Source organism: Eumetopias jubatus, unplaced genomic scaffold (assembly GCF_037043125.1).
Source record: "Eumetopias jubatus isolate StellerSeaLion01/CBP00866 unplaced genomic scaffold, mEumJub1_p1.0 scaffold_4, whole genome shotgun sequence".
NCBI classification, from domain to species: domain Eukaryota; kingdom Metazoa; phylum Chordata; class Mammalia; order Carnivora; family Otariidae; genus Eumetopias; species Eumetopias jubatus.
The window spans coordinates 111,101,758-111,117,365 of NW_028274810.1; the positions used below are offsets into that span (position 1 = coordinate 111,101,758).

General features: G+C 47.4%; 1 protein-coding gene across 4 annotated transcripts in view; it reads left to right on the plus strand.

Annotated features, from left to right (window-relative positions):
- TRAPPC9 (trafficking protein particle complex subunit 9) overlaps nucleotides 1–15,608 on the plus strand; it is a 541,110-nt gene that overhangs the window by 171,250 nt on the left and 354,252 nt on the right. For all 4 annotated transcript variants that reach the window (XM_088022741.1, XM_088022742.1, XM_088022743.1 and 1 more), the window contains one exon: nucleotides 2,160–2,284. In XM_088022741.1, coding sequence (XP_087878867.1) covers nucleotides 2,160–2,284 — 125 coding nt within the window. The remainder of the gene's footprint in view (nucleotides 1–2,159; nucleotides 2,285–15,608) is intronic.

Here is a 15,608-nt window from a genome sequence, read left to right on the forward strand (position 1 = left end):
AATGTGAATCCTGACATTGTTCCTTATTTGAAAAATCAGTCAAAATTTTTTTGAAAAAACAAAAACAGAATTGTTTTTTTAAACTGTTTTATTGAAATTAGAAACAGATTCTGGAGGTGGTGGGGGATGGGTGAAATAGGTGAAGGGGATTAAGGGTCCATGTATCTTGGGCCCTGAGGAATGTAGAGGATTGTTGAATCCCCATATTGCACACGTGGAACTAATAACACTGTATGCTAATTATACTGGAATTAAAACAATAAGTAAAAAGTTAAAACGAAAGGAAACAAACGCATAGTTTGAGTTGTTATAAGGTAAACCTCTTCAATCCATCACCTGATCAAATGCCAGAGCATCGCCGGCTGAGTAGTCTCTCATCATCCTTACGCCCAAAGGAAACACTGTCCTGATGTTTACTAATCACTAGATAGAATATGTTATTCTTGCCCATTTATATAAACAGAAGTTTCTCTTAATGTACCAGTATTCGCATTCTTTCCTTTTCCTTGTAATGTATATGTTGAAGAACCTGGGACGTCTGACCCAAAGAGCTTTCTGTAGCGTGGGCTTTGTGGCTTGCACACTTGTGGCTGGGGTTTAACCTGTTCTTCTGTGCCCCTCCCTCCTAAAAATGGGCAGCTAGATCCAGAAGCTTGATCTGGTTCATCTCTGATCCTTCTGGCAAACCCAGTGGTGGTCTTGTGTTCTTACCTCACGAGACAGGGAATGTCTGGCTGTTTCTCTTTTTGTGATGTTAGAAATTGCTCATGCTCATTGCGTAGGTCAGTGGTTCTCAACCAGGGGCAATTTTGCCCCCACCCTTCCAAGGGACATTTGGCAGTTTGTGGTTATTACAGCCTGGGGGGAGGTTGCTACTGGCATCTTATGAGTCGAGGCCAGAGATGCTGCTAAATCTCCTGCATGCACAGCACAGCCCCAACATAAGGAATGTCCAGCCCCACATCTCCGTAGTGTCAAGGTTGAAAAATCCTGGGCTAGGGGTTGTAAAATAGTATTCCAGTTTTATCCCTTGTTTTTCATTTAGTTAGAATACTTTTATTTATTATTTATTTATTTATTAAAAAGATTTTATTTATTTGAGAGAGAGAGAATGAGAGATAGAGAGCACGAGAGGAAAGAGGGTCAGAGGGAGAAGCAGACTCCCCTCTGAGCAGGGAGCCCGATGCGGGACTCGATCCCGGGACTCCAGGATCATGACCTGAGCCGAAGGCAGTCGCTTAACCAACTGAGCCACCCAGGAGCCCTAGAATACTTTTATAAAGATATCTGTTGCCTTATTATTTGGTCATCGAGCTGTGCAGTTCAAATAAGAAATGGAGTTTAAATGCTTGATTCTTTTTTTTTTAAGATTTTATTTATTTATTTGAGAGAGAGCGAGAGAGCGAGAGAGAGAGAGAGCACGAGAGGGAGGAGGGTCAGAGGAGAGAAGCAGACTCCCCGCCGAGCAGGGAGTCCAATTCGGGACTCGATCCTAGGACTCCAGGATCATGACCTGAGCCAAAGACAGTTGCTTAATGGAGCCACCCAGGTGCCCATAAATGCTTGATTCTGTTATTTACCAGTTTTCAGGAAAATGAGTAGATTCTTATCCTCCACGGGGAGCCGTTTACTTTTTGAAAAAATTATGAACACATGGATTAGAAAGGGATTTAAATTGGATCTGTTAACTATGGATTTAAACCTACTTGAAGAATGTCAATCAGTTGCAATTACTATCACTCTTCGAGTTTGAACTGTCTCCTCTTTAGCCGGTGGGAGCCTCTCGAGTCAGGTGCAGAGGCTTTTGACACCACCCTTGTAGTCTTGGTCTATTTCCTTGTTCTCCCGTGGAAGGAGAGGTTCGAAGCTCATCTGTCCATTTCCGGCCACCGCGTTGGCATCCTTGGTTTCTTTGAGAAGCCCTGGTTTCTTTTCACTAAAAGGGCGAGTGATAACTCAGGACCACGGTCTGGACATCAGGGATGCTCATTATTCTGTGTTGGTCATTGTTTCTCCGTTTTTTTTTGGGGGGGATCCACCTGTAAAATTGTCTGCTTTCCTTTTGTTCAAAACCAGTGCTTGAATTCAATTTCAGGAAAACAGATTTAAAGTACCCTATATTATCTATGTGCTAACATCTTGAAATTTTGCTCTTTTAGATGGAATCAGTGTGAGTGGCTTTCCACTGTGCAGTCCCTTCCGACAGGTCGTTAGGCCTCGAGTGGAGAGCAAGCCCGTGAACCCACCCGAAGGCAGCAAGCCGGGGGACCTGAGCCACGTGAAGGTGAGTCCGTCTGCTTGGCAGCTTGGTGTTCATGGTTTCCGCCATGCCTTCAGAGGCGAGGTGTTGGGTGTTTCTTGGAAAGGGAAGGACGCATGTGTTAACAGAATCGTGTTCGTGGGGAGCTGGTGTTTCAGTATTTTCCATTCCGTGGAATGTTCTGGAAAGCAGTTACAGTGTGGCTTGTGTGGCTGAGTTGTTGCTAACTCTCTGTTACATGAAATGCTGGGAATTTGGGGGCTGAGTCAAGGAATACAGTGATTAAAGTGGAAAATTTCCTACCCTTTCCCTGATCATTGAAAAATGTATTTATTGCCTAATCATTCTCAGTTCAGGTATTCATCCCATAAACTTAAGCCTTTGGGAGCTCCTTCCACTAACTGGTTTCTAAGCCCTGAGGAAGACCGAATGAGTATACGACATCCATACAGAGGTACCTTAGGGTTTCTGGTGGAGTAGAGACTGCTGTTTCCAAGGGCCTTAGGAGAGGCCTGAACTGGAGCTTGAAGCTTTGGGGACAACTTCAGTATTTGGGAAAGCTCTGCTTGCCCGCACCCACCCAGGGACAGGGTGTAGTGAGAGGACCAGAGGTCTTCACAGCGACGGTGGGGGTACAAGCAGCAAGGTCACCGGGATGACTTGTCAAGTAAGCACGTGTTGAGGCCCAGCCTTGTGAGGTACATGCCAGCATATCCGAGGGGCCGTGACTGGTGAGTCCCATCAGGAGAGCTTGGCCATGCTGGTTGTGAGTCTGGTACAGTGAATCTGGAGCATGGATGCTATCTGAAGTGAGGTCAGGGTAGGAGGGAAATAAGCTCCTTTTCCTTGACCGAGGTCCTGTCCGTGGATGGCAGTTACGAGGAGGTAGGTTTTAGGGGAGAGTCTTGTCCACTGAGGGCTCTGCAGGGAAGAAGTGTAGCTGGGAGCTGTGCTGCAGCAGGAGTATTCATACTGTAGCTTGATTGCTGGGTGTCAGGGCTCCCCTGTGAACCAATGGGACTGGGGTATGGGAAGATGCTTCCCACCAGAGGAACGAAGGCACGGAGGCGTGAAACAGGACTCAAGTGTGGAACCACAAAGCCCTGGATTTGTGGCACAGTGATGGCGAAGCTGGAGCACTGACGTCCTTGTGGGCTCTTGAGTGTGACATCCCCTGGAGCCTCCTGATAGGCAACGCTGGATGGTTAGTGGTTCTCCTGCCCAGGCCCCTCAGCACTCCAGCTTCCCTTTGCAGTTCAGCTCCGCCGCCATGTGGCCTTCCCGACGGGGCACTCTTGGAGTTGGAGGCCGAACTCTGAAATCCAGGAGGTCATAATTCAGCCTCTTGGGGTAATGGTGGCTGTGGCGTCAATTGTGTTTTCTTGAATTGAGCGTTGCAAGGCTGAACGCGTTGTATTTCTTAGATAAATGTGGATAGATGTAGATGAGCGTAAATGTCCTGAAATGTACTCACTGAAACGTAGTTACCATCTGCTGAGGACATCCTTGTGTCAGGCACTTGTGTAGAAATTGTCCTTCTACATTCTCAGGACAAATTTTTCAGTAGATGGTCTCCTCTAAGGAGAGGACCGTGGCTCCCAGGTCATGTGACATAATCCATCCCCCACTCCAGTCCCTCTCCATTGTACGGTGACACTGTCTTTCCCTGTACCCTCTCCTGAATTTTGTTGTGAACAGCCTCAATGTCTCTTTTTAAAAATTGTAATTCCAGTGTAGTTAACATACAGTGTTGTATTAGTTTCAGGTGCACAATACATCGATTCAGCAATTCTGTAGTTACTCTGTGCTCATCATGACGAGTGTACTCTTAATGCCCGTCATCTGTTTTCCCCACCCTCCACCCCACCCACCTGCGCTCTGGTGACCGCCAGTGCGTTCTGTACGGCTAAGAGTCTGTTTCTTGGTTTACCTCCCCCTTTTTTTTTTTCCTTTTTTTCCTTTGCTCATTTGTTTTTTAAATTCCACATATGAGTGAAATCATAAGGTATTTCTTTTTCTGACTTATTTCACTTAGCATTATACTCTCTAGCTCTATCCGTGTTGTTGCAGATGGTCAGATTTCGTTCTTTTTTATGGCTAGTATTCCATTGTGTGTGTGTGTGTATCCATTCATCTGTCGGACACTTGGGCTGCTTCCATCATTCGGCTGTTGTAGATAACGCTGCAATAAATATCAGGCTGCATGTATCCCTTTAAATTAGTGTTTTTGTAGCTTTTGGGTAAATACCCAGTTCAAGTTGCTGGGTCGTAGGGTTGCTCTAGTTTTAACTTTTTGAGGAACCTCCATACTGTTCTCCAGAGTGGCTGTACCAGCTTGTGTTCCCACCAATAGTGCGTGAGGGTTCCCCTTTCTCACCAACATCTTTGTTTCTTGTTTGTTGATGTTAGCCATTCCTGACAGGTGTGAGGTGATATCTCATGGCAGTTTTGATTCGCATTTCCCTGATGATGAGTGATTTTGAGCATCTTTTCAGGTGACATCCAAATGGCCAACAGACTTCTTTGGAGAAATGTCTGTTCATGTCTTCTACCCATTTTTAATTGGATTATGTATTTTGGGGGCTGTTGAATTATATAAGCTCTTTATATATTTTGGGTACCTCAATTCCCACATCCATGCCCTTAGGATTTGGCCCCCACTGGACTTTGGCGTTCAGGTTCCGTGTCTCAGCACTTTGAAGTATACCCATCACCCACATGAAAACTTCTGTCACTTTCCTCAGAGAGCCTGGGGGCCTCCTCAACTAGTTTCTTACCAAGAAAACCAGAAGGAAAAGAACTAGCATTTGTGAAGTGTCTTCCACAGGCCAGGACTCTGCTGGGTGCTAAACACTCAGCGTGTACACCGGCTGGGCAAACACCCTACTAGGTGAGTAGGGAAGCAGGTTTACGGCGGTTATGTCACTCGCGCAAGGTCATAGGGTTAGCAGGTGGGGGATTAAGGGTCGGAATCCATGTTCCTTCTACTAATCATACCCTGGGATTGGACCCTGAGCAGGGCAGGCTCCTGTGTGTGGAGGACAGCACTGAGGCGACAGCACTTGGCATGGCGGGTGGGAAGGGGTGTGTGAGCATTCACAGGCACGCAGGAACAGCCCTCTCTCTTCGGAGGCCTCGTGGTGCTGGTAACCTATGAAGTGAGGCAGTTTTTCCTGGCTGTGGAGGTGAGTCTTCTGTGGTTTGGTTGTACTCCTGGGGAGTGGGCGGGAGTTGTGCTAGGGGGGGCATCTGTCACCTGGGCTTCTTGGCTCTGCTGAGCTTGTTCCCCAGTTCTGCTCCCAGAAGCAGGAATAACGTGACCTAATTGGAAATGTGCTAAACCTGTAAAATTATCGCCCAAGAATGGTGTAGTCATGGAAACCAGTAATTCAGTAAAAGCAGCTTCTAGGGAGCCCCTCCAGAAGTGGGAGATGGTACCATGTGTTCCTTGAGATTTCCCAGGAAGGTTGCTTCCCATTCCACTAGCTCTGACCGTGTCTATCCGTGTTGGTGACTGGTTTTCCGTGCACTGCCGCACAACAACGTGAAGAATTTCTAGGGTTGAGACAAGAGGTGTGTGAAATGGCTGCATGTTAGAAGTAATATTCCTACAAGTCAGGCTCTGCATGTGGCCTGTCCTGACCCTCAATTTCCCATCTGTAAAATGGAGTAACCTTCCTTTGTAGGGTATTTGGGAGGTTTAACTAATGTCAGAGCTTGGCAGGGGGCAAAAGCTGGATCAAATCAAGAAGTAATAACAAACAGACTTTATTCTTGTATATAAAAAGAAAAGATTTGATTAAGTGAGTCCTGCTGGTTAAAAGGGAGCAGCTGGGGATGGGTGGGGTCCGGGGGTCACTGACTGGAGTAAGTCGTCTGCAGTTACTCCTGCTTAGCCCGGCTTCCCCAGGGTTGGCGAGGCTAGTACTGACCCCTGAGTTACAGCCTGTGTGCACACAGTGTGGCAGCAGGACTGGAGTGGCCAGGGCTCCACTGAAGTCCTCCCGAGGCACCAGGACCTGGGCTGGCCCGCCGTGGGCTGGCGGAGTGAGTGGGAGGCTTCTCCTCTGAGTGGGCCTGTGCTGAGTGTATCAGTGAGGGTCCCTGCTGCCTATTGGGAGCCCTGCCTGTTGGGAGCGTCCAGCTTCAGCCTCCAGAGCTAGACTACACAGCAAATGTGGGAGCTGGCTGAGCCCTGGTGCGAGCGCACAGACGCTGCAGCCGTTCCTTGAACGTGTGCTCTGGCTGCTAACCACGGCCTGCCCTCCGCCGATAGCATGCTCCGCGCACACCCCGTGCCTGCTGAAGGCCTGCTGGAGAAGAACCCGGGAGTCCTAACCAAACCAAGGTTGGCGAGAAGGGGCGGGAATGGGCCTGCTTTCGGGCTCTGTGCGTATCTGGCTCCTGGGAGCTTGTTGGTGCATGCCTGCCCTGGTCAACAACATCTTATCTTTAAAAATCCCAGAGAATAGGTGTAATGACTGTAGCCGCCCTGGCGGCAGCTTCACCCAGGGCATCTCTGCCGGGAGCCGGGTATTGTGCTGGCTGCTTTCCATGGAAGCTTGGGTTTGAGCTGGAAGCTTGGTGCTCATGCACCTTCACTTCCTCTGTTCTCACCGCTGCCCTGACACCCTGCACAACCCAGCCCCTGTCCCAGACACCCACTCACAACACCCAAGCCTTGCTTTCCTGACCTGCGGTTTGGGGAGAAAATCTGTTCTCCCGCTCGGTTGTTAGTGAAGAGCCACTGAAGGACTGCTGGGACAGCGTGGGTAGGAGGAACGACACTGAGCACTGAGGGCTGCCTGAATTGGGGAGTGCAAGGGTGTGCTGAAGGCTCGTCAAGCGCCTTCCTGGTTAGGGAGTAGCAGAGCCCCCCAGCCTGGAGCCTGCCTGACTCTCCCACACGGGCCGGCGTTCTGTCGTGTGGACTTGCCGCACCTCACGCTTCGAGTGCATGCCCCCCTGCACACGCTGCAGGCTGCCACCTCGTCCCCGGAGCCTCCGCAGAGACTCTGCTCCGATCTTGCTCTCCTGCTGCCTTCATTCTCTGTGGGGTCCCACCAGCATGTCCGTCCTGCCAGAGCCTTTCCTCCTGCTGCTGTCCCGTCTCCAGGCCTACAGGAGCGCCTGGCACACAGCAAGTGTTCCAGAAGTAGTTGTGGAGTGAACTAACGCACAAACGTGTTCTGACAGTTTGGGGCAAGGCACTTGCTGGACAAGAGGTGTGCTGAGTCGGAGGCGGCCAGCTGCAGTTCTTTTTCCCTGGCTTCCACGGGAGGCCACTCTGGAGTGGAAGTGAGCATGGGGAGCCAGGGGAGGCTGTCCTCACGGAGCTTAGACCGTTGCACGTCCCGACCCCTGGTTCCCTGGGCTCAGGGCCTTGACGTCCTGGTGGCACGTGGCCAGTGGTGATCTGTTGCTGCTCCCACCTCTGAGATGTTTTTTTTTGGTCTTTTGGTTCTGTGGCTCTGTTCTCTGGGGAACTGGGACTGTTGAAGAGGGCCACAAAACAAATCTCAATCAATTTCAAAGGATTCTCATTTTGCAAGTATATTCTCTGACAGTAATGAACTTGGAATCCAACAACTAAATCTTTGAGGATTTTTCAAATGTTTGGAAACAAAATGACACACTTATAATGAGCCCATAGGCCAAAGAAGAGAGAAAAAAATAAAAAGAGAAAGTATTTTGACACCAGTGAACCTGAAAGCACAGTGTAGTGTCTGTGGCTGCTGTTAAAGCAGTGTTGGCTTGGGCGCGTGGCGTACTTGAGCCCTGCCTTGGAGGAGGAGGAGGAGGAGGAGGGTCTCAAGTCGAGACCCCTGCTTCAACTTTAAGAAAGTAGGAAAAATGAAAATTAAACCTACCGTAAACAAGGAAATAAAGATCAGAACACAAAGCAATGAAATCAGAAACGAAAACCCTAAAAGAGACAAGGAAACCAAAAGCTTGTTCTTTGAGAAAAATGAATGAAATTTAGCAACTAGCAGCCAGCTCAATGGGAGAGAAAGACACGATAGAAGACAGGAGTAGAACAGGTGGCATCACTCTCGACTCTATAGAGAAGGAGAAGGTAGAGAGTTGCCGTGAGCAGCTCGATGTCCGTAAATCTGAACACCGACATGAACTAGACCAGGTCTTTGCTTACAGACAGGGCTGTTCTCAGTCGCTGTTTCTGTGTCCAGTAAGGAAATACAGAAATAGAATTTTTGGTTAAAACCCTCACCATAGGGCAGATCTGGCCCGGGTGGCTTCACTCCTGCATCTCACCAGACACTGAAGGAGGATGAATAGGAGTTTTACATAAACTCTTCTTTCAGGGAGCTTGAAGGTGGGAATACTCCTGACCCATTCTGTGAGGTCCGCACTGCCCCGAAGGCAAAAGCAGACAGAGTTGAAAACAGCAACGAAGACTCCTGAGCACCATTTTAAGTAACGTGTTAGCATATTGGATTCCACAACATGGAAAATACTGATGAGTAGGATTTATCTGAGGAATGCGCGGTTGGTTTGACATTAGAAAGCCGACAAATGTAGTTCTTTTTATCAACAAACCAAGGAAGGAAAACTATGCGAGCATCTTACTGGAGAAGCAGCATCTGACAAGGTACAATGTGGGCTCCTGATAAAACTCTCAGCGAACGAGAACTAGAAGGGCACTTCCTCAGCCAGCCCGATCACATGCACATACAGAACGCTTCCCCTCCCGCTGTGCTTCCGGGCGACTGCTGAGGGTTGTTCCCCGACGGCAGCCACACACTGGTCCTGGCTCCACAGCCGTGCCCGCTCACACTGCTCCTTGCTGGTGCTGGCTGTCCCCTTGGATTGGAGGTTCCTTCTCCATGCCTTGGATTCTGGGCCTGTTCCCAATCCTCTCATAGGGCCACGCTTTGCTGTTAACTTGTCTGTCCAGCCTTCACCCACGTAGAGCCCGGCACTCCTTCCCTGTCCCCACCTGCTGCCTGCTCCCACCTCCATTGTCATTCTGTGTGTATGTCCCCGAGTTCCTGGAACTAGAAGCTCCTCACGGCTGCAGGGTGCTCCCTGCCACCTGGCACAGCACTCAGCCTTCAGTAGATTTCTCTTGATCCATGTGGTCTGGGTTATAGTTCAAATACTCCCTCTCCATGGGAATTCTGTCTTCTCTGAAGAGATTTGCGTTGTGTGGCAAAGCAAGACTGTAAAGTTAAATTCTTCTCAATCATAGTAAGGTTTAACTCTGGGATTCTTCAGAATCCCAACACATTCAGAGGATATCTTACATCATGTTAAATGTTTTGTATTCCTTCAGCTTTTATAATAAAGAACTATAAACTATATAAAGAACTGTGGGATGTTCATAAAGTTCTCATGTGCTCTTATATTTTAGTAATTGTGTTTATAAATGGACTGGTTGGAAGAATCTGCTTAAGGAACTTAGTCTTTTTTTTTTTTTTAACTTGAATACATTTGCTACGTTATGCAAAGAGCATATTTTCTTAAGGAGTGTTATAGGTGAGAAAAGGTTCCATGAGCCTTTTGGGGGCCGGGGGTAGCAGAATTAAGGTTCCCTTCATCTGGGAGGAGAAAGCGTATTAGACCATTGGTTCATGGTCATGTACTTGCTCAAGGACGTGGAGCGTGCTGGCCGGAGCATCTTGGGATGTGACGCCGGGGCGATTTAGCACTTGAAGCAGTATTTACAGATTACTTCTCTCATGCTCCCAACCTCACAGTATGCAAGTGGAAATCACTGCACAGCTCTGGAAGATTAAGTAACGTGCCCAAGGGCAAGCAGTTACACAGTAGAAGTTGAAATTCAAAGCCCGATGTGTCTGAATCCAAAGCTTGGGCTATTTCTACAATATCGTCCTGCCTCTTCATATAATTTCTAAGTCTCCAAACTTATTAGGGAGCACAAAACATTCTCTATTGATTTAAACCATATTTATAGAGCAGTGAGTATAAGCTTTTTGCCTATCTGACCTTCCATTTCAATCTGTAAAATGTGGATAATAAGACTTCCTCCTGGGCTGTTGTAAAGAGGAAAGTGTCTGCTATTAGCTTGGTAGATAAGAAAAGCTTACAAAATGGCCAATCCAATTCAGTTCCAAATTATTCCTAATCTGTCCCAGTAATGGTTAGATGGAATTTCTTTCTACAGAGTAAAGCATAAAAGCTTCAAGGAATCCTTTAATCTGCTCAACTCCTCTAAAACTTAATAAGAAACTCAGCAGTAAGAGAAGTAGAATAGTCTACTGCATGTGGAATTCTGAAACAAATGTCAGGGAGAGTTGGAAGAATGTTCCTTGAGGTTCCGTAACACCTGTGGGACTCCTGTCTGCTGTGGTGATGCTGCTCTGAACCCCCGTTAACCGTTTATCCACGCTGTTCATTGGACGACTGTTGCATGCCCAGTTCTGGATGGTGGAGGGGGTGTGTGTGTGTACGTGTGCACGCGTGTACACAGGATGAAGTCCTGGAGCTCACCTTCTGAGGGAAGGGACAAACAGCAAACAGACATGTCAGCTTATGAAGAGTGCTCCCCTGGAAAGTAAAGGTGGTGATGGGCTGAGGACTGCTTGCTGGTTTTGGTAGAACCATCAGCAAGGGCGTTTCTGCAGAGAGGCCGTAGATGCTGTCGGAGAGAGTTAAATAGTCTGTGAGGGCCGGTTTATTGTACTGAAGTTGGGACGTTGTTTGGAATATCAACATCAACTGCCAAAGTGTTTATGATATACAAGCCACTTCGCCCTGTAGATGGTTTAGTCAAAGCTAAGGATGATCCCTTATTAATCTTTGCATTTTTAGCTCCTGGTACAGGGACGGACACATGATACGCTCTCAGTAAATGTTGAATGAATGAGCAAGAAAGACAAAGAAATAGCTTCTAAAAAGTTGCTATGTTCTCTCAATTCCTTTTGCTATTAATTTTTTGCTACATTGGTGGGTAAACATGAGCACATATCCGAATCACCCAGGGGCTTGTTGAAAGTGGCGCTATCCCCCGGCTGCAGAGTTTGTAATTCAGTAGGTCCAGATGGGGGCTGGGAGCCTGCCTTTCTCACGAGGTCACAGGTGAAGCTGCTGCTGGTGTGTGGGGACCATGCTTGGAGAACCGCTGCCTTAAGGTATGGATTTTTTTTTTTTCCAGTCTATAGGACTGGACCGTAAGTATCATTAAGAACAGATCTGACCTTCCTCAAGTGACTCCTAGATTAGCTCGTGGTGAGCTCTCAGCGCGGTATGAGGGACCTCAGTGACTGATCTGTAGTACCTGGATTCCTGGGAAGGCATTTTCATAAACATTTATGATAAGATCTGAACAGAAGCATACGATTAATATATTTAATAATCTACACATTAAAATGCTTATTTTGGGGAAAGTTCAGAAACCCCCATTTAGGAAATCCATAAGCCTGCCTGATTCTAGGCCAGGCCTTTGCACAGGCTTGAGATTCATGGCGGCACCGTTGGGGATTCTCAGAGCTGGTGGAAAGGCGGTCCTCTGTCCCAGGTCATAGGCGAGCAGGGGACAGCAGGGTCTGAGCCCGTGTTACTCATAAAGTGGTTGGGACAGAGGTCACTAACTTTTCAGGGGCTCAGCTCTCAGTGGTTATTTTAAAAGGTACCTGGGGAAAGGCAAGGCAGGAACTTGGGGCTGGAACCCTAACCTCAGGACCTTATCTGAGTGCACAGACTGGGGGTGAGCAGGCCGCCCTACTGTAGGGTGCGCACAGCGACTCAGGAGTAGTAGCTTTTCTCATCACCTAGTCTTGTTAGCCTCAAAACAGACGAAATGCTGAGGGATAAATCTGACACAAGATGTGCGGGATCTGGGCCCTGAAACAGTCAGGAAGGGGAGGGAGGTCGGAAGAAGTGGGGAGCATGGAGGAAGGGGCCTGCAATTCAGAGGCTGCTTCTGGGCCCTATCGGCGCTTCTTTGTGACACGAATTGGTGTTGAGAGGGCGAGGGGAAGTCCCAAGTCTGGTTGTGAGGTTTGGCCTGAGGTGTGGGATGTAGGAGGAATGGGCAGCAGGAGCCCATTCCAGAAAGAGCTTTCTGTCGGGATGGCCATGCACCAGATGGGTCAGGGCTCCTGGGCAGACTCTTACCCAGCAGTACTCTATCCACCTGTTAGCCCTGTTCGCCCTGAGGTTTAAGATAGGCCATGTGGCATACTCAGGGCTTAAAATCCCTGATTTCCAAATAGGCCATGATGTGGCAGTCTTAGAATTTAAGTTCTTAATCTTATGATTGCCTCTGGATCACAGCACTTAAACAGTATTCTATATTAATGAGATTTACATAACCTTTTTGTAGATGCTGTTAGTGATGAATGTTTTTGATCTTTGTAGCTAGTATAGTTTGGGGTTCATTTTCTTGCTGGGCTAAAAATAAATGAACACATTGTGGCCTTCGGGATGTGACTTCATGGATTGTGTGATAGAAGCTACTTCCTTTGAGCACTTGTGGTTATCGAGTAACTTTCCATTGTTTCTGATAATCTTTGTATCTTCTAAATACCGGTGATACCTTGTTTAAGCCCTGGTAACGCTAAGAATTTTCTAGTCCATGGAATTTTGGCATTGGTCATGGTAACAGACTTCACGATTGCTACTTAACGCCATCACTTCTGCATCCAGTGTGAGTGTTGGTACATGCTTTTCCTTTCCTCCATAGGTGATTTTTGAATTTCTTTCATCAGCTCTTTCCATTAGGTTTGTTCACGCTCTTGCCCTACACCCCTGGCATCTGGCTTAAATTCTCGGCATGTCAATGAAGACTTTCTCTGAGCTTTTCTGTGACTCTTCTGCTGATGAACTCAGATCTTCACCCCCTCTCCCTCACCGGGTGGGACACTACCAGGCGCCATAACTTACCCCCAGGTGCCTCTTCTCTCTCCTCCTTTGATAGAGGTGCGATAGAGGGCTTCTCCTGTTTCTTTCTGTTCTGGCCTCCCGTGTGATGCTTCCATCACTGCCAGAGCCTGGTCAGCCAGGCAGTGTCCGGCAGATGCCCCCTCCCCAGTGGCTGTCGGCCCAGTGCGCTCCTCCGTGGCTGCTCACACCCACTGCCTCAGTCGAGCCTTCTTACCTCCGGCTGCATTCCTTTGGTGTTTTTCAAATGGCCTGTCTCTCTTCCATCAGCTCCACCTTGCGCTCACCCTTCCCCCAAGTACTGATTTTTTTTTTTTTTAATCTCTTTCTGTGAGAGAACTTAGTTTATCACATGAAGCCCCAGGTGACCGTTGTCATTTTCAGTAGGCCCTCGCATAGGCGTACGTGGTTAGCGCTGCTGCCGTCCCCATCTCACCAGCCCCGGGAGATCCGTGGAGCATGGGCACATTTCAGACAGGTAGACATTTTTTATCATTGCAGAAACGGTGCCAGCAAAGAGTAATTCGATTGTGCTGTTGAGACAAGCAGAAATAAAAGGAGTGAAGTTGCGCTTCCCCATGGCCTAGAGATCTCCAGTGGGAACCCAGAGTGTGCATCCTCCTGGGCGGTCTTATTGTTCACGTGTGGGTACGTGTGGATGTGTTTTCATGAACATGCATGCACAAATACTTGGGCATGTTCTTATAAGCATGCATACATGAATACCTGTGCATGTTTGTTCCTAGATCAAAATTAGGTCACTGTATTTTATAACTTTGTTCAATTAATCCATTCCATTTTATATTTCAGTAAATTTTCATTGCCTCTACTATGCAGGAGATATTAAAATTTGCCTCATAAGATCCCCAAGTTCTGTTTTAACTAATTAGTGCAAACCAGAATATAATCTGGGATTACTCATTGTATCTGGTCCGTGTGTCACTTGTTTGTCTTAATCTAGCACTTTTTTTTTTTTTTTTTTTTAATGCTTGTTGAAGAGACCAGGCCATTCATCCTACCTTCTGGATTTGTCTACTTGCTGCTGCATAGCATTACTCAATTTCTGTATTCCGATTTCCTGGAAACTACCACTTGTGTGTAAAGAATGTATTCAGATGAAACATTTCTGGCTAGGACACTTCATTGGTGAAATTGCTACTTCAAATTGTATCACATCAGAGATGCCCAGTATCTGGCTTTCAGCCATCAGTGAGGTTGAGATTGACCCCTGGAGAGGGCGATGGTGGTCTGAGACCACCATGTTCTTCCTCTTGCCACTAGAGAATATTCTGCACGTTGTTACTTGAGCAGTAATACGGATGCATCAGTCATACATCTAATGGTTGTAAAATCAGTTGATTATCCTTGCCTGATTTAATGTCATTAAGATTTTATGAAATGTTTTTCTATATTATGTCTCCACCCTGATCACGTGGCCTTCTCCTGTAAAGTAGCACTTTTAGCTCAACTACAGGGCTGTTCAATTACTCTGATATACGGTGCCTACCGGGAACAAACAAGATGCTTCTGTTTTCCTTTTAATCTTTAATTTCATGTTAAGGAATTGTTTATAAATATCTTCAGATGGTGAGAAATTAGTTTTTTTTTTTTAAAGATTTTATTTATTTAGAGAGTGTGAGTTGGTAGAGGAGCAGAGGGAGAGGGAGAAAGAATCTCAAGTAGCCTCTGCGCTGAGCGTGGAGCCTGATGCGGGGCTTGATCTCACGACCCTGAGGTCATGACCTGAGCTGAAATCAAGAGTGGGACGCTTAACTGACTGAGCCACCCAGGTGCCTCTGGCGGGGAATAATATCTTTATTTCCCTCTAAGGGTAGTTTTGAGAATGCAATGATAAGGGAGAACTTTTAGTTTAAAGTCCTACCAAATGTAATTATTCTATTTATTATGATTACAAATCTCATTGGTCTACAGAGAAGCAGTGCTCAGGAGCATGGACCTTGGTGTCCTAACTTAACGGCTGTGCCGCCGTGGGCAGGTTCCGTGAGCTCTCTTTCCCTCTGTCTCACCTGTGGGACCCTGGGGGTAACACTCATGCTGGCCTCCTGGGATTGCTGAGAGTTAAGAATTGATGTGGACCATCGAGACAGCCCCTGGTATGAGGGGAGTGCTCAGCATTACTCTTCTCACTCTGAGATCGAGTGGCACCCTGCTCACATACACCTGAAAACTCATCCATTTGCCCACCTCTGCTCTCTCCGTAATCCTGTTTTCATTTTCACAACTGTCCGGGGGAGAGCATTCCATTCTCACCCAGGTGACTGAGAGCACTTGGAGGGGGGTGCTGTAGACAGGCGGCCCTGAACCCCGGCGGCATTCTCCTCTCCCCAGGGGATCGCTCAGAAGTGAAAATGTTAGGGAAATTTGGAGTTTGTTTTGTAAACAGTACAGGCTGTTAAGAGTGGAGACATGTCCGTGTTGTGGCGTGCACTTGGAGCAGTTCCGAACCAGCTCTCTGACATTTCCA